This window comes from Musa acuminata, chromosome BXJ3-4 (assembly GCF_036884655.1).
Source record: "Musa acuminata AAA Group cultivar baxijiao chromosome BXJ3-4, Cavendish_Baxijiao_AAA, whole genome shotgun sequence".
Lineage (NCBI taxonomy): Eukaryota > Viridiplantae > Streptophyta > Magnoliopsida > Zingiberales > Musaceae > Musa > Musa acuminata.
Genome location: NC_088352.1, coordinates 12,235,176 through 12,260,857, shown reverse-complemented (window position 1 = coordinate 12,260,857; position 25,682 = coordinate 12,235,176). Strand labels below are relative to the sequence as shown.

Here is a 25,682-nt window from a genome sequence, read left to right as displayed (position 1 = left end):
TGTGGTGGGTGGGGTTCAGGATTAGCATGGGATCAATTGATTCCTCCAGATTATTTATAATTTAATACCATATGAAATTTAACGATATATATATATATATATATATATATATATATATATATATATATATATATATTGTCTTTTATGGTTTATATGCTGTGTACGTGTGTACCCCCATAAGTCAACAATTCCATGTTTAACTTATACCCTTGTAGATGGATTAAAAAAAATGTCATAGGATAATGACATACATACATAAGAAAAAACATTAATATTCTTAATTTTTGTAACCTTTGTGCAATCGGCATGGTTATTCCACTCAGGAAAAATAAAAATTTAGATAGAAGCACAGGTATGGCAATACTACTATGTGTTTTGAGATTACTAACGCAAGTTCGCAAGGGTAATACATGTGAATATACACATTTTTGAAGACTGATATCACTATATCAAGAAAATTCTTATCATGTCACTTATTTTTTCTCTTTTATTTATTTTCTTACGATTAGTGATACAAGTGCATGCGTTCGGTAAGTCCTGATATAAAATGAGCAATGGCTAGCATAAAGTCCAATCTCATCGCATCTCCCACTAAAATATGTTCAACCCATTTTTCTTCCCACATCCCTCGCAAACGCGATTGGCCAAGCTCTCGTATTGTTCACGACGAGTTATGGCCTCTCCGACATGTCTTCTTCTTCCGTCTTTAGGTTGTTGATCTCCAATCGACGAAGAAGAGCTTCAGTCGTCGTTTGCTACAGGAGATTTTTCTGCCTTTTTAGATAGGAGTTTTGATTTTACACTGCGGTGAAGTTGAGATTGTTGCACTTTTAGCACTAGAGGTTGGACCTTTAGTCAGTTCAGGTGGGAGATGGAAGGGAAATGGTTGTCGAGTTTGGTCGCGGCCGTGGTGTTTGCAGTACTCTGCTTCTTCTTGGCGACGGCGCAGGTGGCCTCGGCAGATCGAGGCCTCAAGCTTATGAACCCGAACATTAATACGATCGCAAGGGGAGAGATGAAGAGGGCTTTGAAACGTTCGCAGCAGGAAGATGGATCATCTTACTCTCACGTTTGGCCGGTAACTTCTTCGTGCATGATCTTCTCCTCCTCGTCACGATCCGTTGTGGATCTTGTTCGCTTCGGAAGAAACGATTACGTTTTTGTGGCTTCTTCACTTATTCTTTGGTCTGGTAGGCTATGAAATTTGAGTGGAGAATTGCGGTGGGCTCCGTGATTGGATTCTTGGGAGCAGCTTTAGGCAGCGTAGGGGGTGTTGGTGGGGGTGGCATCTTCGTCCCCATGCTCACCCTCATCATTGGTTTTGATCCTAAATCATCAACTGCACTGTCAAAATGTTAGTTTCCTCTTCGTTTCTCTCTTCTTCTCCGATGAGTTACCGAAGCATAGGAATTCTCTGAAACTGGTATTTGCATGAATTGACACCGATTTTAATGTTGCTTGGGTCGCAGGTATGATCATGGGCACAGCATGTTCCACTGTCTACTACAACCTTAGGCTGCGGCATCCGAGTTTAGATGCGCCGCTCATCGATTACCACTTAGTTTTGCTCATTCAACCCATGCTCATGCTTGGAATCAGTATAGGTGTTATTCTCAATGTAATAATTCCTGAGTGGATGGTTACGCTTCTCCTGATCATCCTCTTCTTAGGTAATCTTTACTCCGTCTTTAGGATCACAGCTATTCTGTCAAACTAAAGATTACAAGACAATATCTTTCTCTGTTGCAACTTTGTGGCATATGATGGTAGGGACGTCAATGAAGGCTTTCATGAAAGGTGTTGACACATGGAGAAGAGAGACAACCCTTATGAAGGTAACCGTTATTCTTGGCTTAATACTGATCAATGGTACGTGCATACACATCTTGGAGATGTTGATGGGTGATGTGCTTGTTGTCTAATTCCAGGAGGCTGCCAAAGGCCTTGGATCCAACAGTAAGGATGATGGAAATTAAAGCGTCTTATAATTTCCTTTTAGATGGTCATATCAGCTATTCTTGTTTAACTCAGGTAGATCGACACAGTACGAGCACATTCCTCTGTCTCCAAGCAATTCTGACCAAGAAGATGCAGAGACAGCACGAGAGCCAGTGGTAATAATACTTCAGTAGAAGCTGCAGATACACTCGCTAGGATGTAGAACTGTTATACTCAACTATCTGACACCAAAATGCAGGTCCCAGTTCTCCAAAATGTGTGCTGGAGGGAGCTTGGTCTCCTTGTGCTTGTTTGGATGGCGTTCCTTGTGTTGCAGGTCACAAAGGTGAGCAGTTTGCTGTGAATACTGTAGATAAGTGACCTCCATGACTAAAAGAACCAAGGTGATGAATGAACTGTGGTCGAAAATGTGTACAGAACTACACAGCTACATGTTCGACATGGTACTGGTTCTTGAATTACTGCAGGTATAATGATCAATCTCCTTTTTTTAGACATATTAAGCTCTCTCTCTCTCTTTCTCTCTCTCTCTCTCTCTCTCTCTCTCTCTCTATAGAGATTGCAAGTATCATGAGTAGGAAACGAGTAATATTCATCGTGCGTGTCAATCTGCAGATTCCTATCGCTGGATCGGCGACTCTGTACGAAGCAGTTAGTTTATACAGCGGGAGGAGGAAGATTTCTTCCGGAAGAGAGGAAGGGACAAAGTGGAGGGTGGCTCAGCTCTTTATTTATTGTTCCTGCGGCGTCGTCGCCGGAGTAGCAGGTGGCCTGCTTGGCCTTGGGGGAGGCTTTATCTTGGGTCCGCTCTTCTTGGAACTCGGACTTCCTCCTCAGGTGAGTAGCAGTCAAACCCTTGCTTCCCGGAAGCTCATGGAATCGGTGATATCATAATACTGAATCGGTGGAGACTTGCCAAGGAATCAGATAAATAAGAACACGAAGAAGAATCAATCTCCACCACCTACAGACCACAAGCTGGATGATTGATTTAAAAATTGGTTCTCATGATTGAGATGTGACGATGCATGCAGGTCTCCAGTGCGACAACAACCTTTGCCATGCAATTCTCGTCCTCCATATCTGTCGTAGAGTACTACCTTCTAAATCGTTTCCCTATCCCATATGGTACTACAACTCATCTTCATGCTCTGCCACTCGATTAGTCGAGTGAAAACAATTGTATTTAGTGAAGCTAAACGTTTCGAATATTGGTGTTCGTTTGGCAGCTGTCTACTTTAGCTTGGTGTCAGCAGTTGCTGCATTTAATGGACAAGTCGTAGTAGGAAGATGGATCGTAGCGATGGGGAGGGCATCTCTCGTCAACTTCATATTGGCCTCGATGATCTTTATCAGCGCACTCTCGTTAGGTAAGCCAACACCACCAGCTACTACGATGTCAGTATTGCGAGTGACTTGTTGTAGTAAAGGTTTCGAGCAGGAGCCTAAATTTTGACTGCCATGGAAATGGTTTCAGGCGGGGTTGGTGTCTCAGACATGCTAAAGAGGATTGAAAAGCACGAGTACATGGGCTTTGAGAACCTTTGCGGATATCAACCGTAGCATTCATCATATATAAGAACATTCCAGCTTGCTGTAAAATTGTCAGTCTGATGTCTCCCTTCTAATTCATTGTAATAATGCTTTTCAAGGGTGGTAGCAATTCACATCTCTGAACCAAGTGCTTTTGGAATGGGGAATTAAGGCTAGAGGCGCAACAAGGAAAACGTGTCGCATGGCGACTTTTGAACAGTTTGGGAGCGCCCACGCTCGTCTCGTCTCGTCTTCCTCCCGGGTGGGAACAAACTCCGAGAAATCTGCGTGTACGATTCATTTTGAGGCGTGCTGCGCCGAGGACCGGAATTGTTTGGACCTCTTCTTCCGATCCATCACCGCACGCTACCTCGTAAGAAACAAGAGTAGTAAGTCTCATCCTACAACTTAAGAATATCCGATTCAAACCTCGTTGCGTACAGCCAACCAGACGTCATTTCCAATTCTCCCTACCCGCGACGACTTTCCACATGACAACACCACCTGCTATCCCTTTTGTCAAACAGATACGGCTACGGCGGCGTTCCGCCATCCCACGTCGACATACTTCGGAGGGCAGCCAAGGTCTCTCTGTGGACACAGGAATCTTCCGCCGGTTGCACTAGAAGTTTGACGAGACGAAAGAGAAATCTATAGAAGCTCAAGTTGCAGCGAGTCAACCAACGAGGACCAAGGCAACGACAAAAAGAGAGGAAGTAGCCGATGGAGCAAGTCGGAAACGCCACGCCACACCAGCACGACGATCCCGACGCGGATATAAGGAGTGTCTAATGATCGTAACTATTGACTTACTGGGTGGCCACTCCTGATCACAATCAAACAGCTGCTTGAAGCTGTTCGAGCTAATTGAACCCTGCGATTCGTTCGTCCTACAAGAGATGGCCATTCTCATACCTGTGCGTAGTTGAAAGCAACCTAAACCACACTTTTGTAGATATCGTTTTAGCTGGAGTTAGATGGGCATTGGATTCACTGGATCCCGCACCATCCAGTTCGCCAATTCAAAGCGCAGGCTGTACACAGATGCCGCAGTTAAAAATTGTGGGAAAGGATAATATAATAAAGAAAGCAAGCCGAGGAGATAATTAAGAGGGGGAGGTGAGATCATTGTGAAGCTCGCACATGTGCCGGATCGCATCGCCTCAATAATGCAAGGCCCGGGCTGCTATCCATAATATTATAATCGGAAGTTTAGGTGGAGTTATTTGCCCCCCACATCCCTCCGTCTCCCTTCGTCGGATGCAGTCATGGAGAGCACCACGCAGATAAAAGTCTAGCACAAGCGACATAGCTTTTATGTGATTTTAATACGATGGATGGGTGCGTGCTATGAGTTTTAAAACCGCCTCCGTCTGTCCCCATTTGCACCCCCCACCAAACACCCTATGCCTCCCTCTCTCTCTTCTTCCTCTTCCTCTTCCTCTTCTAGTATTGTACAAAGCTTCTTCTTGTACGGTCGGAGGACGCGAGCGAGTGCGTGCTCTGGATCCAGGATCGAGAAGACAATTGGTAGAGAAAACTATATTGCTTCTTCTCGGATTGTGATGAACGGGAGCTGCAGCAACGAGCTCGACGCATGCGAGACCGAGGAGGTCGAGATCGCATCCGAGATCAATGATGCGAGGCCGGGATCGCCTGGATCAGGCGATGACTCGAAGCCCGTACACTCTTTGGGTGCCTCCACTTCATCTCCCTATCCCAAGAGAAGGTGGATCTTCATTTTCTCCAGCTACTCTTTGATCCTCGTTTCATGCCCTTCTTAGTCCCTTTTAGTTGCTGGCATTAAATTCGGCTCATAAATGAACAGCCGGCGAGGAGTGCAGAAGCGGGTGGTGACGGTACCGATCAGCGACTCGAAGGGCGCCGGCGAGGGGGCTCCGCCACCTGATTCGTGGACCTGGAGGAAGTACGGCCAGAAGCCCATAAAAGGCTCGCCTTTTCCCAGGTATGAACGGGATTTGCAGTAAACTCCTCCGCCTCGGGGTGGAGGCGCACTGGAAGATGGATCCAAAGTCGTGATTTATGTGGGACGTGCAGGGGCTACTACAGGTGCAGCAGCTCCAAGGGGTGCCCGGCGAGGAAGCAGGTGGAGCGAAGCCGCGTCGACCCAACCGTTATCGTGGTTACCTACGCCTTCGACCACAACCACACCTCGCCGCTCCCCAAAAACCACCACCACAAGCACGCGGCAGCCGCCGCGCAGCCCGTCGAGGAGCAGCCGCTCACGCCGCAGCTGAACCAGTCCGGCACGCCCGACTCCGCGGAGCGCGACGAGAAGTTCTCCGACCTGATCACCGAGGAGGAGTCGGCGTTCACGGTCCACTCCGGCGGCTGCTTCCCATGGTTCGCCGACGTCTGCTCGGCGCACCCGACCTCCCCCTCTGCGGTGGACTCCGACGAGTTGCTCTACGGCTCGGTCCTCTTTGCCGGTGCCGCCACTGGCGCAGCGCTACCCGAGGAACTGGAGGAGGCCGCAGGGGGCGGCGGCGGGGGTGACGACGACTCGCTGTTCGCGGGGCTCGGGGAGCTGCCGGAGTACACGGTGGTGCTCCGCTGGGGGGTAGCATCGGCATCGTGGGTGGGGACCGCTGGGTGACCACTTTGCCGTCGATTCGATCGAGGGGAATAGCCGGCATTGACGTATATAAATTGTCTTCTTCCTGATTTCTTTTCCTTTTTTTCTTTAGGTTCTTTATTTTTACCTTCACATTGACGACTCTAATAATAAATTCTTATTATAACATATATATAAATATATATGTATATACATATACATATATATATATATATATATACATATATATATATATACATACATATATATATATATATAGATATATATATACATATATATATATATATACATATATATATATATACATATATATATATATATATACATATATATATATATACATATATATATATATATATATATATATATATATATATATATATATATATATATTGAATCTTGGATTCTGGAAATGTGATATATATACAAGTAACGAAAAGAAAACAAAAGTTGGGGAATATAAAAATAATCAGAGAAGATGGAAATAATTGGAGTTGGTGGGAGGTGCCTTTGGATGCACATGGAAAGAATGCGAAGATAGACGAATGGGCGCATGCCGCCGGACTCCGCGCTGTCGAGCTGCAACTCTCCCCATAATATTTTATATGCGTGCGTCTTCCTCATCACAACTTTCCTTTAGTTGGACCACCGTAGGTGAGGATTAGAATTGCTGCGTTTGGACCATCGTTCATCAGCTTTCCCGGCTGCTGCACGAGAATTGTGAGGCTGCAGCACCATTTGGGAACCGAGCTCTATCATCCTCAGATACACGGCAGATCTAAGCTGTTATGTCCTCCATTTATATGATGGTGAGGCCAAACCTCACAGAGAAAAGGTGTTTCTGTGTTTGCGTCAGCAAATTTGGGCTAAGCCCGGCCAATTTGGGCTACGGCTAGAGCCCACTCAGCCACCGCGCCGAGCTTGACGTCATTGGACCCAGTGTCTTTATTGGGCTTCTTAATCTTTCAGGTAAGCGGCATAAAAACCTGGATTGGCTTCCCTGCGTTCATTCTGGTTGTATGATGGGCGTAGGTTTGACCAACGACCCACCGCAAAATGTTGGTCAAACATGTGGACCGTACATTAAATGCGACATTAGATGCCTACCGAACCGATCGTACCCCTCATTCTAGAGTCAACTCGTCGACTGCATTATTAGGGAAGTCATTGTCATCTCATGTACCCGTGGTATCCACTTGGTCAGTTAATCCAGTGGCTTTCTCGACCCATACACAACCCGACACCTTCGATTATGTATCCTTGATCGTGCCGGTTGACTAGTTCTACTGCATCAAGTATATACATCAAGGTAACAGAAGGGAGGCCATATCAGCATCCTCCCATGGAAATATACTGCACCCGATATAACTTATTGACGACTAATCTGATGTAGGTTAAGAATGCCGCGATATGACTCCTAACCACCACAGCAAGTAATCCTTCTTATTTGCAAATGAAGACGCCAATCTCTCTCTCTCTCTCTCTATAGATATAACGAGGCCAGTCTCTGTCATGAAAAATGCCTGATAGGTTAATCACCCAACATTGATTTACATTCTCTAATCTCTCAATCATGGCAGACGCGGTTCGTGGTGGTCCAGAATGCGCGGCGGCGCGGATGTCCAGTTCTGCAGGTCAGTCGTCCGGCTGAGCTAGCAATTCAAGATGGCTGCCCTTTTATTTCTGGTCAAAGTTCGAACGCTAGCTTTGACCTTCAAGTGGCAGGCAAGTCACCTCAGATGTCGGCAACGAGATGGGAAGCGCAGAAGATAGCTATCTATATCAAGTGCCTGATGAGGAGCAATGCTTGTCCAATCACCGGGGAAATGCAATTTGGCTTGTCATGGAATAATGTCATGATGTTGCAGTCACCGGTGTTTCAAAGCAATGGCAGCCTCTTCCTCTTGTTGTTGCGCTTTGATAAAAGGAGACATGGGTCATGAAGAAGGATTTATTAGTCTGTGGCCGCTGAGAGCGAGGGAGACAATAAAAAAAAATAGCAAGACTGACAAGGTTTTGATAAGAGAAACGTTGCCAAAATGGAGTGTGAATGGGTTGACTTGGTTCTCATATTGCAGGGCCATTCATTGCATGTGCGAGACGATAGATTTAGGATAGATGACAGAGGAAAGGGACTGAGTTGGGCTCCGATGTCTCCCCCGCATATACTGTGAAAACCAATGCAGCTGAGATGCATGTGGAGCGGGGAGCGACTGTAGCACTTATTGGATGGTCACAATTGTGACTTATTGTCTCAAAACGATGAGGATTTTTGTACTGGAATCCCACTGTACCCGAGTCATTGTCTTCCGCATACAGTCGCAATTCAAGGGGGAGAGTGAATAACAGAAGATGACACAGAAGCCTCCTTGATGTCGCGCGTAATCAAGCTGACACTGATGTGGGTGATGGCTGTGAAGAAAACCCAACCCTCCTTGCTCCTCTCTCAGTCTCGCTCCGCTCCTCCTCGCAATCTAAGAAGATTCAGTCTTCTTGCAGTGTGTTCGTAACTCAGAGCTCAGAAAGAGCGTGCTTAGCAAAGAGAAGAGGAGATGAGAGGAACTGCGACCGCTTGCAGGCTGTGGGTATTGGCCTTCTGTTTCATCTCGCCTGACCTTCTTCTTGCCGCATTTGGGTCCAAGCCTCCTAGAATTCACCCAAATGAAAGTAAGCAAGCAGATCGTTTGCATTTTCTTTATACCCCCACTTATCTCTGTTCTTAAAAGAGGGATTTTTCCCCCCTCCCTTTCTTTCCTTTTGTTTTTCTTGGCAATGGCAGAGAGTTCTCTTAAGCGTATTGCAGCGATGCTGAAGATAAATTGGGACTTCGACGTGGATCCGTGCAGCCGCAAGGGCAACTGGAATGTCCAGGGAGAGAAGGGATTCGAGAGCAGCGTCGGTTGCGATTGCTCCTTCAACAACAACTCCCTGTGCCGCGTCTTTAACATGTAATCTCGGGAAGCTTTCTTTATCCTCTTTCTTGGTCGCTTCGGTTCTCGGAATGTTCTTCTTGAATGGGAGCTGTTAGCATGTAATCTTGGGAATGATCTTCGTCTCCTCAGTTCTTGGGATCATCTTCTTGTGGAGCTTTTCCTTTACCTCTTTCTCGGTGGCTGTAGTTCTTGGAATGATCCTCTTTTGTTGATGCAGCTCGCTGAAATCCCAGAATCTTTCGGGTGCGCTGCCGAAAGAGTTTGGAAGTCTTCTCTACCTAAAGCAATTGTAAGCAGATAGATTTCTCTTCCAATGAAGAAGGACATTAGATTTGTTTACGTTTGTGATGATTGTTCTGATCCCAGGGACCTGAGTCGTAATGTTCTCAATGGCACTGTTCCCGACGAATGGGAGAAGATGCGGCTGCAAGGCCTGTGAGTCTCTCGTTTAGTTCACATGATTACTTAGCACGAGTAGCCCTAAGAATGCCATTCTTTAGAATACATGATCATACGAAATGCAGGTCTTTAATGGGGAATCGGTTGTCTGGCCCTTTTCCAATAGTCCTCACAAAGATCACCAACTTGACTAATTTGTACGCTTCTCATACACAATATTCTCCCTTGCTCTAGTTGTCAATTTTATTTGGTTAGGAAATTGGTGGTGGATGCCAATAGAAATGTTTTGCAGGAGCATCGAGGGGAACCACTTCCATGGGCCTCTGCCTCAGGAGCTTGGGAACCTTGTTCACTTGGAGAAACTGTGAGTGAGCTTTCTCAGTCTTCTTTGTTATTTTCTTTATCCGAATAAGAAAACCAAAGAAGGTAATGGCAATTAACTTGTTTCTTGTTGATAAACTTTCCTCTCAAGTGTTGTATCTGCCAATAACTTCAATGGAGAACTGCCCAGAGCACTTGCCAAGTTGACAAACTTGACCGATCTGTGAGTTTAATTTTCTTTTATATTTCTTGATTTCATCACATCAGGAAAAATTTATGGCATGCATATATAGTTGAATTCTATTTTTCTGTTCTTAAACATGTATTTCCTACAAATAGGAGGATCTCCAGCAACAATTTCTCAGGCAAAATACCTGATTTTATAAAGAATTTGAAGAAGTTGGAAAAGCTGTAAGAAACATCCCCCTTCTATTTGTTAAAAAAACCTATTGCATTTATTATTACTGTGCTTGAGTCTCAATCAATTTAACCATCCATGTAGGCACATTCAGGGATGCTTTTTGGAGGGGCCCATCCCTTCTGGTATTTCAAATTTAATGAGCCTTATTGATCTGTAAGTTGAGTTTAACACATGCATCTGGTTTACTCTTGTTTTGTGCTTCCAATTAGGGCTAATTAAACTTTTCTTTTGTTGATAATTAGGAGGATCAGTGATCTAAGAGGAAATATATCCACATTCCCTGAGTTGGTTGGAATGAAATCCTTGAGAACTTTGTGAGCATGTCATCTCATAGAAGTTCTTTTTTACTCTGTAAGTGGTTCATGATGGATATGAAGTACTTTTGTGTTGCATGTGTAGGACACTAAGGAATTGCTCCATTCATGGAAAAATGCCGTCTTATATTGGTGACATGAAGCTGAAGAACCTGTAAGTTATTTGCTTGTTAAACTTTTTGAGAAACTTATGTTTCTGTTGCTATCTAACATTAAAGCACTGATGGTATTGTTCCGGATCATCACTAACAGTTGCAAGCACCAGTTGATGTATAGGAAAATCAATATCTCAGTTCCTAATCAATAGAGGAAGCCACATAAGATGGATTCCGTTGCTCAAAAAACTTTAATATGCTTTATGGTAATTTTGGCCAACGACTATGTTTTGGCTGCTTTAGCTATGCCCTTCAGCATGGACCAGGTTCAGTTACATGAGATTTAGCTGTTGACCCTTTTATAATTAGGGTTCCCTTTGTGGTACAGGGATATTTAGTTTATAGTAATGCATTATCTTCATCTTTGCCCATGGACACGAGCTTATCAGCTAAATCAAGAATTTTTTATGTTCTGTGTTCCACTTCCTTCTACTTATGTGTTTATAGCATGGTTTACAGTACCGGTCCGTACCGGTCCGATAGGCTTTCGGTAGCAGTACTGTAGCACTGTAGCACTGCTACAGTCTCGGCACGCCTGAATATACCGCTCGGTATACCTGGGTGTACCGAGCGGTATACCGTACCGTACCGGTACCGAGCCCAAGTCGAAACTCCGGTTCGGTACGGTATTGCGAACCTTGGTTTATAGTAATGCATTATTTCATATACTTATGTGTTTAATATTTCATCTGTAAGAAAAAGAATCAAAATATATAAAAATATGACATATGTACCTTCTATATTGATGGATATGCATAGAATATTTCTGGTTTAATGCCATGTGAGGCTAAGTACCTTCTACAATGCTGGATATTCATAAACTTTTTATGAATGCTTTCGGTTCAGAATCATCATGTATATGACATAGACATCTTTCCATTCTCAAGATAGAGTTTTACACAAACTACTGTCCATGCCTTTTCAATGCAGAGATCTCAGCTTCAACAGATTAACTGGTGGGATCCCAGGTTCCTTTGCCAAATTGCAAAAAGTGGATTTCCTGTATGTTGTATTCTTTACTGTTGAAAGTTATAATTATACTTTACCTTGTAGTTACTGGTTATTGATTAATTTCCTGATGCTCGTAAGACTAGTCTGTTACTGATAAGCCTTAATATCATTGTCTCGCAGATATCTAACTGGGAACATGCTTACAGGGAATATCCCTGGATGGATCCTGAATAGAAACAAGAATGCGTATGTATTTTAGCAACCAAAATATTTACCATTGAAGTGCATAGACATGCAATATACTCATGTTAATCTATTGAACAATGAAGCATTGATACCGATGCTGCATTTTGATAGGACATGATGTTGATAAGTGGTGTTGATACTGCAAAAGAATAATCTGTTAAGTATATGTATGGTAAATGCTATTGGCAATTGAGGAAGTTTGTCCTATTCACCTGGAAAAAGGCTTCACTCTGTAGTTTGACCTTTCAAAATAAAGGTAACAAGAACCTGAAAACAAACAAAATAAAGGTAAAAGAAAATCACTATTAATTTTTTATTAGACATAACACTATGCTTGATGTAGATGACATTCGATAACATAACTAAAACAACATATTAATCTTGTTGATCATTAAAACATGTTAATTCAAGACTAAAAAAGGTCATCCAAGAAGTAGGTCAACTTATCTTGTTGGCTAAAAGGTTTAAGACAATGCAACAGGAAAACAGTTGGCCGAAAGAGTTTAGGTAAAAAGCGAAGATAACTATGTTTGTGATTATCAAGTACCCTTGATTTGCAGGTAACATTTGAACTAAATATGAACTTTTAAAAACTACTGAAACAGTATTTTTCATGATGAATACTGAATAATTACTATGATCCAATCATAGGTTAGGTGTACCAGTGTATGACAAACCAATTCTGACTGGTATAACTGAGACAAGGGCAATGCCTACAGGCACGACACAGAACTGTACCATGCTACAGAGGCATAGGCATAGCTCCTGTATTGTGAAATGATGACCATGATAACCATTGGCTAGGAATCCTAAACTATGTAGATATCTAACAAGTAACAATCTTCATAGTGGAACATAAATTTTGCAATCTTAGGTTTACAAAATTGGTTTACCTTTCCTAGCCTTGTTTGTGACACTTGGTTTACTGATAATGAAAGAGAGCAGAAATGTTGTGATTATTTTGAGGGTAAAAACATTTACCATCAATGATGACGTTGAGTCCAGTTACCAGTGCTTCTGTGGATCATTTCACCACACTGAAATTGATCATAAATTTTATTTGATAATCTGGTCAATGTCTTTACATATTGAATTCCATACTTATATGCAGAGACATCTCTTACAATAACTTCACATTTGGAGGCTCGGGCCCTGTGCAATGTATTCAAGGGAGTGTGTGAGTCTATTAACTTCTAATGTTCCTTGCATCCAATCCTCTTGTTTTTATTTGTTAAAAAAAACTTTTGACATATTCTTTTGTTCTTTCCAGCAACATGGTGGAGGGCTACTCACAGTCTATTGATAGCATGTAAGATTCTTCTAATGCTTGTGAAAGTTGACTTTACTTGGATGAATCAGCTGATGCATTCAACTAGCACCATTACCATAGTACTCTTGTACTAACTTTCATGTCTTATGCTGAATTTCTTTATTATTAACCAAATTTTATTTCATCTCTTATAGCTATCTTACACAACTATCTTCCCCATGCAGGAATACCATTCAGTCATGCCTAAAAAGGAATTTTCCCTGCAGTTCATCCGATAAAAAGTGTTAGCAAATCAACTTTGATTTTACCAAACTCATAATTGATTACTTTTTCCTGCTTCCTTGAATTTTATTAGTTGCATATATATTGATCTTCATGCATCTTGTAGATATTAAACAAGAAACTAAACTTATGTGCCCTAGCTTTTGCTGGTTCTTGTTTCTGTTTTCATCTCATAAATGGAAGCAGGGTGGAGTTATCTACCATCATTCAAGAAAATGAACAAAATATAGGCAGTTTATATCTTAAACCTATCATTTGCTAGCAATCAATGTTCATAATTTCGTGTTACTGCTACTGTACTGATACACTGAGCATCGATATATTAGTACATATCGAGTTTCGAAAAAAGCCTAAGAAGGACTTAAAAAAACAAAATTACAGAAGTTGGTACAGAGCCTTATCGGTCTATGCACCAGTATCTTGTCAGACTAGTAATTATCGCCTGTGCTACCATATTGGGTAGCATTGCAAACCTTACTAGGAAAATCTGATCTTTCTTTTTTTCTTTTTTTTTGTTAAGCTGAAAGTTAATTTGGAAATATTGCTTATGCATATTCAATATTTCAATGTTTCATCATGTACTGGTACCAATGAAAAGAAGTGACACTTCTGCATAGCACTGCATTTGTCTTTTTTTTTTTTTGTGTGTTTGTTTGTCTAAAGGAGAGGTGAGATGAACATTCAAACAATACAAAGAGAGATAATAATGTTGTTACTAACTGACCAAGAAAGGTCCTTTAGTAGAGTAATCAAACAGAAAATAGTCTTAATGAGATGTTATCTTAATGGCATTCTTACATGTAATTTGTGCTTAATCACCAAAATTTATTTAATGTATTTTATATGGACTTCTTGTTGAATTATTACTCACCAGTTATTGCTTTCTTTGCCATATTGAGTAGGAGCTGCCTAACCTTTAAATACTTAAACTCTTTCGAGAAATTTTTTTCTTTCTGTATTTCTTATTTTTTTTTTATAATTCTTAAGTTGAATTTATCTTTTTATACTTATTTGAGAAATTTTTATATTTCATACTTTTTAATACTATTTGAGTCATATGATGAGAACCATTGTAAGATTTTGTTGAAGCATTCAGCTTTGTGAATATGCATAAATTAATTATGCATATTATATATTACAGTGCCGTTCACCGTAAGTTATCTACAGAACAGTCTTTCACTAATTAATTACAGTGCATGGCAAGTTAAGATGGTCAACGGAGAAAAGTATAGTTTTCTTATGTCAAGTCAGTACCATATATAATATATATTCAGGAAGTTCAGTGATGGGCACCTCAAGTGTCATTTGAACTTAATAATCATTTACAATCAACATAAACAAATGCTCCTATCTAATTTTGGCAGCACATATGTCGATAGCTTAATCCTAAGCATTTTAATGAAAGATGGTGCATTAGCCTTCCCTGGAACATGCTTATTAAAGAAGAATCATAGATATCTCTGCCAGTTTGCAGCTGATGTGCCAGGCACCATCCTTGGCATGCTACACACCAGCATACACCTGTCTGAGGTGATGATAACTTCAAAGAATTGCATCAGTGGAACAAACAGACACAGACCTCAACAGCAATGCTTGCTTATCACATATTTACTTAGTACAACTTATCCAGTATTGGGACCCAATTAAATGTTGCAAACCATGAGTGGACCAAGCACAGGGAGTGCTAAAAGCAAATAAAATTTCAAATGTGTCTCAAGTAGATGCCAACAATTCCTAGAGCTAGGCTTGCTGTTTAAAAACATATGAAAAGAATTTAATAATTTTGTGTTGTTGCTAGGATGAACGCTTTTTGCAGATTGATCGTGTAGCAATAGTTGGAATGTAGTTTTGTCTAGAAACTCGTCACTATTCTCATCTCTTAAATGACTTGATAAAATCTTTCAACAGATCAATACTCGTTGCATATTAATTGTGGAGGTAAAGAAATAAACATCAATGGAACCAAGTATGAAGCAGATACAGAAGGAAGAGGTGCCTCGATGTTGTATTTAGGTTCAAACTGGGCATTCAGTAGCACTGGGAACTTCATGGACAATGATGTTGATGCTGACAATTATATTGCTTCAAATATTTCTGAACTCTTCATGGCCAATTCAGAACTGTACACAAGAGCACGCCTTTCTCCTCTATCACTTACTTATTATGGCCTCTGTATGATGGAAGGAAGTTATATGGTAAAACTTCACTTTGCAGAAACAGTTTTCACACATGACAATACATTTAGAAGCCTTGGAAAGCGTTTATTTAATGTGTTTATTCAGGTAATTTAACTATAAGTAAATTTTATTTCATCCTACTTCTGGTGCATCAGACGAATGAAACTAAAGTATACTTACTGCAGGAGGAGTTGGTATTAGAGGATTTCAATATCGAAGATGCAGCTGGTGAATCAGGAGAACCCATTATTAAGACATTCAACGCATCTGTCACTGATCATACATTAAAGATCCAATTTTATTGGGCTGGAAGGGGAACAACAGGAATCCCAAGTAGAGGAGTTTATGGTCCTCTGATATCAGCTATCTCAGTGACACCTAGTATGATCTAGTCTTTAATGGTTTGCTTATTACTGTTCATGTTAACATATGTGAAGTTGGAGCCAAAATGATTGGATTTGACACATGGTGACCTTGCCCCCATTTTCATGTTTGTCTACTGTGGCATAATTTTTTTATGCAGAATCCTGTTATGGAACTAGAACAATCATAGTTTTAACATTACCTAATTCAAGGTCAGATGGCTAATAGTTGTTTATTTCAAAATTATTTTGTTCTTTACTCCAGAGATTAATGCATAGATCTAATTGCATCTTAGTTTTCTACTTTCCACATTAGGCAATATCATAAGAAGCTAATTATAGTTACTGGATACTTTAATTTTTTCTTGATGGCATGTTCTATTTCAACATATTTATACACACTTCAATAATTTCTTTTTAATCATTATACATGTAATGTTGTTACCTATTTTCTCAAGTTGCATAATTTTTATCTTCAGATTTCACACCTCCTCCAGATGTTGAATCTTCTAGTGATAAAAGGATGCATATTATAATCAGCCTTGGGGTTTCCATTTTGGTGGTTTTCCTTGTTCTATTGGCTCTTGGAATTTGGAGGAAGAGGCGGCGAAACTCCATGCACCAAGGTATTAAAGGCTAAACTATGGACTGTTATTATATCTGCTCAGTATAAATGCAGCACCTGGTTGTATTCATCTCTGTAAACTCTTTCTTTTACTACCTGAATATGATCATAATGTATGTATGTATGGTCTGATTCTACATATTCTTCTGATTTATAATTGGATTCTTTTCAGAATGCTCCATCTGGTCTTCATGTGTCAAATAATTGCATTAATGCAGAAATGATTTGTTTCTTGCTTTTAAATGTAACAAACTAGGTTTCGAAAATTTTCTTGGAATGATAATGCTCTGAATTTTCATGCTTATAATAGTCAAATTTTTGTAGAAGAATATTGGACTGTGGTTGTAACTAGTTTTTGTTTCTGTAAGAAAACTAAACAAACACGGTTTGACCTGGGAGGCTGAGACAAAAAAAGAAGAAGCATATGACCACTTTATCTCAACTTCTTTATACTTGGCTTGAAGTCAACTCATCAAATACAGAAGACACAAAGTTCCTTTTTCGGCAATATAAGGAAATTCCAAGAGAGTAGTCAGCAAGAAAATGTATCTACAAATGTCATAGTGCATGAAGATTTATTTAGAAATATATTATTTATAATTCTCACATTGTCTACCTTTGTCTTCTTTCTTTTTCTTCTCTTCGAATTTATCATTTCTGTAGTCATAACCTTATAGTACCTGCTGACTACTGTATTGCAGTGGTCTTTTTCATATGTGATGTACAGGAACTCATTTCCCTTGTAGTCATATGTTTTACCAATGTTTAAATATGTCCATAGATCTTATTAGAAGCATATTACTTACAACTCCCTCATTGTCCAGCCGTCTTCTTTCTTTTTCTCCTCTTCCTAATTTGTCAAATCTGTAACCATCACCATATAATACTCACCACCTTGACTATAGAGGAGTCCTACATCACTGTGGTCTTTTTCATATATTTCTTGCACTATGGGGCTTAATTATCATACTGAAGAAAAATGCTAAGTTCCAAATCAAGTAACATGATGAACTAGCAGATTCCTTCTCTAGATTATATCTTTTGATTTTAAGACATCAGGTTCATCATGTCTAATAGGTGAAGAGTGACATGTAGGAGACAACACCACCACATGACGGCACGTGGCCAATGGTCCAACAGACCAACTGGCAAAGAACATAGGGATCACACGTGGCTGACAGGTGGCGGTTGGATCGCACCACATGTACTCACCACAGAGTGATACGTGACCAAACGGTCGATAGTTCGAACCCGTGATTGACGCGGCCAGCCTACGTGGGCATCAAGTTCAATAAACATCATGACATATCTCTACCTGAAAACACATGTTCCCCTCTTGCTACCGATGATTTCGGGCATAACCGTCCTCAGAGTCACTTATAAAAAGGGCCCCCAGACATGCTCCCACAAACACTGCACTTCAGTATTAGTCGACAAATCCGATTGGACCAAACCCAAGAACTAACTTAATCGTTGGAGGGGTATTTGTCGGGAATACCCCCGACCTAGTTTTGCAGATTCGAAACTCTACGAATAGTGACATGGAGTGAGATTGGCTGGAATAGACATTGGTTGGATCTGAATCACTATCCTAGCTTCTACAACCAAAATCTACACTAATAGATTGGCGCTAGAAGGAGGGTCGCCAAAATATCTCTGAGAAACTTTGCATGTCCATCCAGTCTGAATCCCAAAGAGCCCAACAGATCGAATAGGCCAACGGGCCAAACGAACAAGGAGGTTTGAGTTTGACCTTGCCAAGTGTCTTGTTGCTAAACCCACCAAACTCAATACTCCCAGGGCAGATTCAATCTGGGCCCTCAGTCGGACCCGCTCCTCCCACTTTCTAATTATTTGTTCCTCTACTCTTCCGTTGATTATTCCAAGATTCGATGACTAATCCACCACCATTTACCCAACTTCCATTGTCATTAGACCAGACTGTAACCATAGGCACTATTTCACTTCAGTATTAGTCAACCAATCTAACTGGACCGAATCCAAGAACTGACTTGATTATCTAAGGGCCATTTGTCGAGAACACCCCCGACCTAGTTTTGGATGTTTGATGCTTTGCGAATGGTGACCTAGAGTGAGACTGACTTGGAAGGGGCCTCGATTGGATCCAAATCATTATCCCAGCCTGGACAACCAAAATATGCACTAACAATGTCAAATAATTTTGTCTTGAAGACTCATGACTCCTTTTATATTAAGCTTTAGATAGAAGATGGCTAAAACAAAGACCAAAATCCATTTCATGGATCTGATGACAACAAAGAGATATAGAAATTATTTAGATTACAATTATAGGAAAGTTAAATGTTTATATATTGTATTTGTGTTAGCAGTGATTTAAAAAGCGCTAGGCGCCAAGGTCCAAAAAAGCTTGAGGCACTAGGCACTCACTCGAGCGAAGTGAGGCGCTAAAATATAAAAATATATAATATAATTAATAAATATAATTATTTAAAATTTTAAATAAAAATATGCTATTAAATTAAGAAAATCTAAGGTACAAAATCACAATGTCACATTAATAAAAAGTCTCAAAATTCAAAACAATAAAATTTTATATTAAAGTCATTCATCATAATCAATATTATCGTCATTTTCACACAAATCATCTTTATTGAATTCGTCCTTTTCCTCTTGTCCTTCTTCTTCATCAAAATATATTTCATTCTCTATGTCTTCAACAATAGTATGAGCCGAGTTTAATGCTTTTGCACTCATTTTTTTCTTTGTCATATGTCTTGTATATGTTTATAATTCTCCAGCACCTGAAGCTCTTGCCACATCTCCCCATGTCAATCTATCATCTTCAAATACAAGCTCGTCTTCGGCATCTTGCAAGTTGACACCCATTTCTCTCACTAACCAATTATCAATATCTTGCAATGAGATTGGATTAATTCTATTTTACAAATCATGACAAGCCTTCAAAGCTTAATTATACTATATGTAAACAAGATCGTATAATCGTTGATGTTCCAATCAATTTCTTCTCTTTGAGTGAATTTGTCATGTCATATAATTTAAAAATATATTAATATATCTATCTAAATTAATTAATTAATTAAAATAAAAATATTTAGTAATCCTTACATGCTCAAAGACACTCCAGTTTCGCTCACAACTCGAAGTACTATATGTTAAATTAAGTATTTTGATAATAAATTGCTGTAAGTTCGAGGTGAAATTTTCAAATAGACTCCATCATTCAGTTGCAAAATTTATATTATTATTAGTAATAACATAGTAACATACTATAGATAAAATTAATTATATCAAATTATTAATACATGGAGACGTAGTTGTCTTGGATCGAACAACCATTGGATTCCAAAAAGACCTTCGGTATTTTTGTATAAAGATAATTCACGAATAATCTTATCTTGCACCTCAAGGCTTGGAACTAATCTTGCAACGCACAGATATAACTCATCCAAAACTTTTGCATTAAACCCAACAGATTTAATCTTATAAAAGAATTCAGGGTTCAAATAATATCCTGCTGCATGTAAAGGACGATGAAGTTGACAATTCCATCTTTCATCAATAATTGTAAAAATTTTCTCATATTTTTCTTCATTTTCATTAAAGGACCTTTTAATCGTCTTCTTTGCTTTATCCATAACCTCATAAATATATCCCATTACAGGCTTATTTTCATCATCCACCAATTGAAGGACTCGAACAAGAGGGCCCATTACTTTTAATATAGAAACTACATGATTCCAAAAGGATAACATTAAGATGATATCAGTAGCCCTCTTGCCTTTTGCTTCTTTTACCCATTTGCTTGTCACCCATTTCTCAGAGGTAAACATGTTTCACAAATTATGTTTTTGACGATGCACGTTTTGTAATGTCAAGAATGAACTAGCAAATCGGGTGACACTATATCTTACTAATTCTTTGTTCCTTGTGAATTCTCTCATCATATTCAAAGCCCCAATATAATTATAAAGAAATCAAATAACAAAAATTATCCTTTCTATGGTTTTTTTTATGTCTAAGATCTTTCAAATATCCTCCAACATTAAATCAATACAATGTGCTGCACATGAAGTTCAATATAAGTGTTGTCTTTTTGTTTCAAGCAATTTACCTGAGACAAAGGATAATATAAATGATAAGACTTAAGAGTTTAACACATTTAATTGAAGATAAACTAATTCAAAAATTAAAAAAATTCAAAAGATGGATATTACCAGCTAATACATAGTTGCTTCCATTGTCGGTTATGATTTGAACGACATTTTGTTCTCCAATTTCTTCCACGAACTTGTCAAGTAAATCATATATCTTGTCTCCAGATTTTACAAAAGATGAAGCATCTATTGACTTCACAAACATAATCCCTAAAGAACGGTTAACCATAAAATTAATTATACTCCTGCGCCTCCTATCATTCTAAACATCTGACATAATAGAGCAAATATATGTTGCCTATGATTCTTTATGACCATTTAGTAAGTCATTTGTATAATTCAACTCTTTTTGTAATAATGAAACTCGCATCTCATAATAACTTGGATGTTTTAATCCTGCACCATATCTTCCAATAGCTTCAATCATTTCCTTAAAACTATCTAAACGAGTTGTACTAAGGGGAAGACCAGCCTGATAGAAGAAGCAAGCAATGTGCTGAATTGTTCTTCCTCTTATTTCTTTATCACAAGCATCACTTATATTTGTTTGTCTAAATTTTGAGTCTCCTATTTTCCCATGTTACTTTTGTGATCCTTGAAGCATATATAGATCCATCGGTCCTTTTTTATCCTTCTTAGTACTCATAACTTCTTTTTCTTTTTTGTCGTATAATTTTTTTCACTTGGGTTAATACTCATAGAATAATCTTCTTCTTCATCCCTGAGATGTTTAACATTGTCTTCTGGTAAATTCCCGTAAGATTCATTCTTTTACGTCTTCTTTTCATTCATATAACTCAACAATTCTTCTTTTACCTCAGGTGGACACTTTTTGCAAGCTATTGCATTCTTGAAATTTCTTACTAAATGTTGTTTTGCATGAAAAATACTACCTCTAGTAGTCTTATCGCAGAACATGCAAGTCACTGCATTAGGATCTTTCGGATCCTTTAGATAATTATACTTCCATACAAGATCTTTTTTTGATGCCATTAGAGACTCTATTGAGTTACTTTGTACACTTGTCATTTATCCTGAAATCTAACAATAATTTCAAATAAATAAAAATTAACAGTATTAAAATCAAAATAATATATTATTAATCTAATAAATATAAATATTGTTACTAGTATATAGTTAACAGTATACTGTATATTGTTAACATTATACTATTGAAAGAGAAGAGAAGAGTGTAAGGGAAGACCGAGGGTGCTGACTGAGAAAAGCGGGAGCGGCAACAGCGAACGACGACAATGGCAGTGGCAGTTGTAGCAGCGAGCAGCGGGAGCGACGATAGTGGCAGTGGCAGTGATAGCAGCGAGCAGCAACAGTGACAGCAGGAGCAGCAAGCGACGACAGTGGCAGCAGCAGTAGCGAGCAGCGAGCAGCGGGAGCGGTGAGCGGAGACAGTGGCAACGGTAGCAGCGAGCAATGGTAGCGGGAGCGGCGACAGTGGCAGCAATAGCAGCAAGCGGCAGCAGCAAGAGCGGCGAGCAACGACAATGGCAGCGTGAACGACGAGCAGGGTTAGGGTTGGGGAAGTCGCGCTGATATCGGTGCTTTAGTTGGTTCGATTGAACAAACTAAAGCACCAGAGACCAAACCAGACCTAAAACGCTAGTTCGGTCGTCTGGTTTAACCTAGGCACTCGCTTGAAGCGCCCGACACCTGGGCTCGGGCGAGCGCCTAGGCGACGCCTCTTTGAAGCGTGCCGCCTGGAAATGAAGCGAGGCGCTCGGGCCTCGCCCGAGCGCTTGAGGCCCGAGCGCTTAGGCGAGCGCCTGACCGCCTATTGAAATCATTATGTTAGGCTTACATAATCCACTTAAATTCTTTTAACCTATTACCAGATTTTTCAGTTGATTTTCATCCTGGTAGATGTCTAAGTTTGTTGAGCAGAGCATACGATTGAATTTGCTGAAAGTTTCCGGCCATTTTTTGTTGGCAATTGCACCTACATACTTATTTTTTATAGTATGGTTTCTTGCAGATTTTATATATTTTTCTTCAAAACAATTTAATTTAATTGCTACCTTATTATGGAACATGTCCGCACTAGGATATATGCCAAAAATATAGAAAAAAAACCAAATTTCTTGGTTGCCTTGAATTGAAGATAGGCTAATTTTTATGCATTAAAGGTGTAAAATATGGTCTTTCTATGTGATAAGTTATAGAATTCTTTTCTTTCTCCTTAATAGTCAGCTGCACTTGGGTTGTAATAATGCAACCAATTGGTACCTAAAGCTGATGGAACTTCTTTTTATTCTACTTTCTGAATAGAACTTAGAGGTCTTGATCTGCAAACTGGATCTTTTACCTTACGACAAATTAAAGCAGCAACAAAGAATTTTGATCCTGCAAACAAGATCGGAGAAGGTGGTTTTGGTTCAGTTTACAAGGTAATATTGACATCTTATTGTCACATTAGCTTATTCAATAACTTGCAGCTGATTACTGTAAGCTCAATTCTCAAACTGCTTTCTCTCTGTATTATTGTCTTCTCAAATGTTAGGGTCTACTATCAGATGGTACAGTAATTGCTGTCAAGCAGCTTTCATCTAGATCCAAGCAAGGAAATCGTGAGTTCATCAATGAAATAGGCATGATTTCTGCCTTGCAACACCCAAATCTTGTGAAGCTTTATGGATGTTGTACTGAAGGCAACCAACTATTGTTGATATACGAGTATATGGAGAATAACTGTCTAGCCCGTGCTCTATTTGGTATGTATACTTATCAAATCAGCTACTCTTTCGTAACTTTGTTATAGGTTTGAGAATATTTGGTTAAGGCAAATAATTACCAAAAACTGTCTAGGCAAAGATGCAAGACACAAACTGAAATTGGATTGGCCAACAAGACACAAGATCTGTCTTGGCATAGCTAGAGGACTGGCTTATCTTCATGAGGAGTCCAGACTGAGAATTGTCCACCGAGACATCAAAGCTAGTAATGTATTGCTTGATAGGGACCTCGATGCCAAAATTTCTGATTTTGGTCTTGCTAAGCTTAGTGAAGAGGACTGCAGTCACATCAGTACTCGAATAGCTGGAACAATGTAAGTGTTCATTTTTTTTTCTCTTCATCTGCTTTCTTTAAACAACCTGGGCTATTACTAGCCATACCAAAGTATGAGATGATAAATCTACACCCTGAAGTGGCTCCATGGTGACATAGTTGTTTATTCTCCAGCTGAGAAACTGCTGATGTATTTGCATACTTATAAAGCAATTAAATACTTAGCAGCAATTAAATGCTTAGCATGGAGAACAAGAGATAATCCAGGTCTTGACATTTTCCAGATCAACACTGATTTAAATTCTTTTTTCAAGGCATACACAATTGCAGTGTTGGCAGATACCAGAAAATGTCTTTAATCAGTTGACTCTACAGATTGGTTATAAAAAAAAAGACATTAACAGACAGCAGCTCATGTCAAATATTTATCCTCATATTTTTGTGATATTTCTAACAATTGCCAAAATCTTTGTGTTTGCTCTGATATAGCAAAACTCATTAAATTGTTGAATTTATTTGATGAATGCTGTCTAATGAATGTCAGTCTGCGATAAAAAGCTCATGAGGGTCTTCTCCTTGAAGAACATCTGGCTTTGTCAAAGATCTAGGAAAACAACTAGATAGCTTAGGCAGTTCAAGTTTTCATCCAAAAAGTTGATGACCTTTGTCTTGACATATAGGAATCAGCAATTTGCTTCTGCAAAAATGCATGCTTTCCTATATCATTCAGCAAAAGCTGCTGTACATCACGCGTCTTTGGATGTATAGTAATTTGCCTTTGTTCCGTTATGTGTTCTTATTCTTTGATGAAAATATGTTGACAACATCCTTGGCAATGTGATTATTCTGTACCGACCAACTCATGCATGAGTTGTATCATGCTGAATGGTAATACAAATCCATCCACAGACCGCTATAAGATATAGCAACAAATGCCCTCGAAGTAATGTAATCTTACAGCTGACTCCTAACAATTTTGATGATTGCAGAGGTTATATGGCTCCTGAATATGCAATGAGAGGTTATTTGACTGATAAAGCAGATGTATACAGTTTTGGTGTAGTTGCTTTGGAAATTGTGAGTGGAAAAAGCAACACAAATTACAGGCCAAAGGATGAGTTTGTTTATCTTCTTGACTGGGTAACTTCCACGAATTTATTTAATTCTGATCGAGTTTTGTCTTATAAATTATCAATAAGCTGAGAGCCATTTGAGATTCTGCAACATTTTTCCTGATATTACTGAACATTTGATCTGACACAAGAACGAAATGTTCATTTGGTTTGATAATATCGATCTAACTTTCATGATTTTGTTTACTTCTATGGTTTGCCAGGCATGTGTTCTTCATGAGAGAGGCACCCTGTTGGAACTGGTCGATCCAGATCTTGGATCGGTGTACTCCGAGGAAGAGGCGAAACTGATGTTGAATGTGGCACTGTTGTGCACTAACTCATCACCCTCACTTCGACCAACCATGTCAAAAGTGGTGAGTTTACTCGAAGGACGGGCTTCCCTTCAACCGTTCCTCTCAAATGTCAGCACATCAACCAACAGTTTGAGCTCAAAGAGAGCAGGGAGAAATTTTTGGCAGAATCTGAGCGGAAGTCGAAGCCAATCAGCCCATGCTTCTGGTGAGGATTATTCTGAGTTAGACCCAGAGGATGATGTGAGCCTGCAACTTTTAGTAGATGCCGTTCGCATCTCTTGAATGAACATGTTTTCAGGTTTGGCATCCGAAGTCATAACATTGCCTCAATGAGTATTCTCCATCTCATGTACATCTCAAGTATATCGTGCTAATGTTTAGAAACCAATGTCGAATGAGTGATGATAAAGTCATCTGATAAGTGTATTTAAATGAAATGACTTGTCAAATGCAATAAGTTATTTGATATCCCAGTTAAGGTTTTTTTTTTTTTTCCTTTTTTTTATAGTTCTTTTTTTGGGATTAAGAGCA

General features: G+C 39.6%; 2 protein-coding genes and 1 pseudogene across 2 annotated transcripts; all 3 read left to right on the top strand.

The window, feature by feature from the left end:
* The first annotated feature begins 606 nt into the window (after positions 1-606).
* Positions 607-3,862, top strand: LOC135634943 (sulfite exporter TauE/SafE family protein 3-like; annotated as a pseudogene).
* A 969-nt stretch (positions 3,863-4,831) lies between these two features.
* LOC135635855 (probable WRKY transcription factor 65) lies at positions 4,832-6,258 on the top strand. The gene is made up of 3 exons (XM_065147243.1): positions 4,832-5,221; positions 5,321-5,458; positions 5,551-6,258. Exons 1-3 carry the CDS (start codon positions 4,899-4,901, stop codon positions 6,107-6,109), a joined length of 1,020 nt encoding a protein of 339 aa, XP_065003315.1. The 5' UTR covers positions 4,832-4,898; the 3' UTR covers positions 6,110-6,258.
* A 2,035-nt stretch (positions 6,259-8,293) lies between these two features.
* On the top strand, positions 8,294-25,624 carry LOC103981521 (probable LRR receptor-like serine/threonine-protein kinase At1g07650). Its single transcript, XM_009398273.3, has 25 exons — positions 8,294-8,489; positions 8,588-8,755; positions 8,868-9,036; positions 9,239-9,310; positions 9,388-9,456; positions 9,546-9,617; positions 9,713-9,784; positions 9,893-9,964; positions 10,081-10,152; positions 10,244-10,315; positions 10,405-10,476; positions 10,562-10,630; positions 11,562-11,633; positions 11,763-11,828; positions 12,940-13,005; positions 13,099-13,137; positions 13,323-13,381; positions 15,289-15,662; positions 15,743-15,938; positions 16,399-16,545; positions 22,985-23,103; positions 23,217-23,427; positions 23,522-23,762; positions 24,712-24,862; positions 25,059-25,624. Exons 2-25 carry the CDS (start codon positions 8,641-8,643, stop codon positions 25,431-25,433), a joined length of 3,042 nt encoding a protein of 1,013 aa, XP_009396548.2. The 5' UTR covers positions 8,294-8,489; positions 8,588-8,640; the 3' UTR covers positions 25,434-25,624.
* Positions 25,625-25,682: the final 58 nt, after the last annotated feature.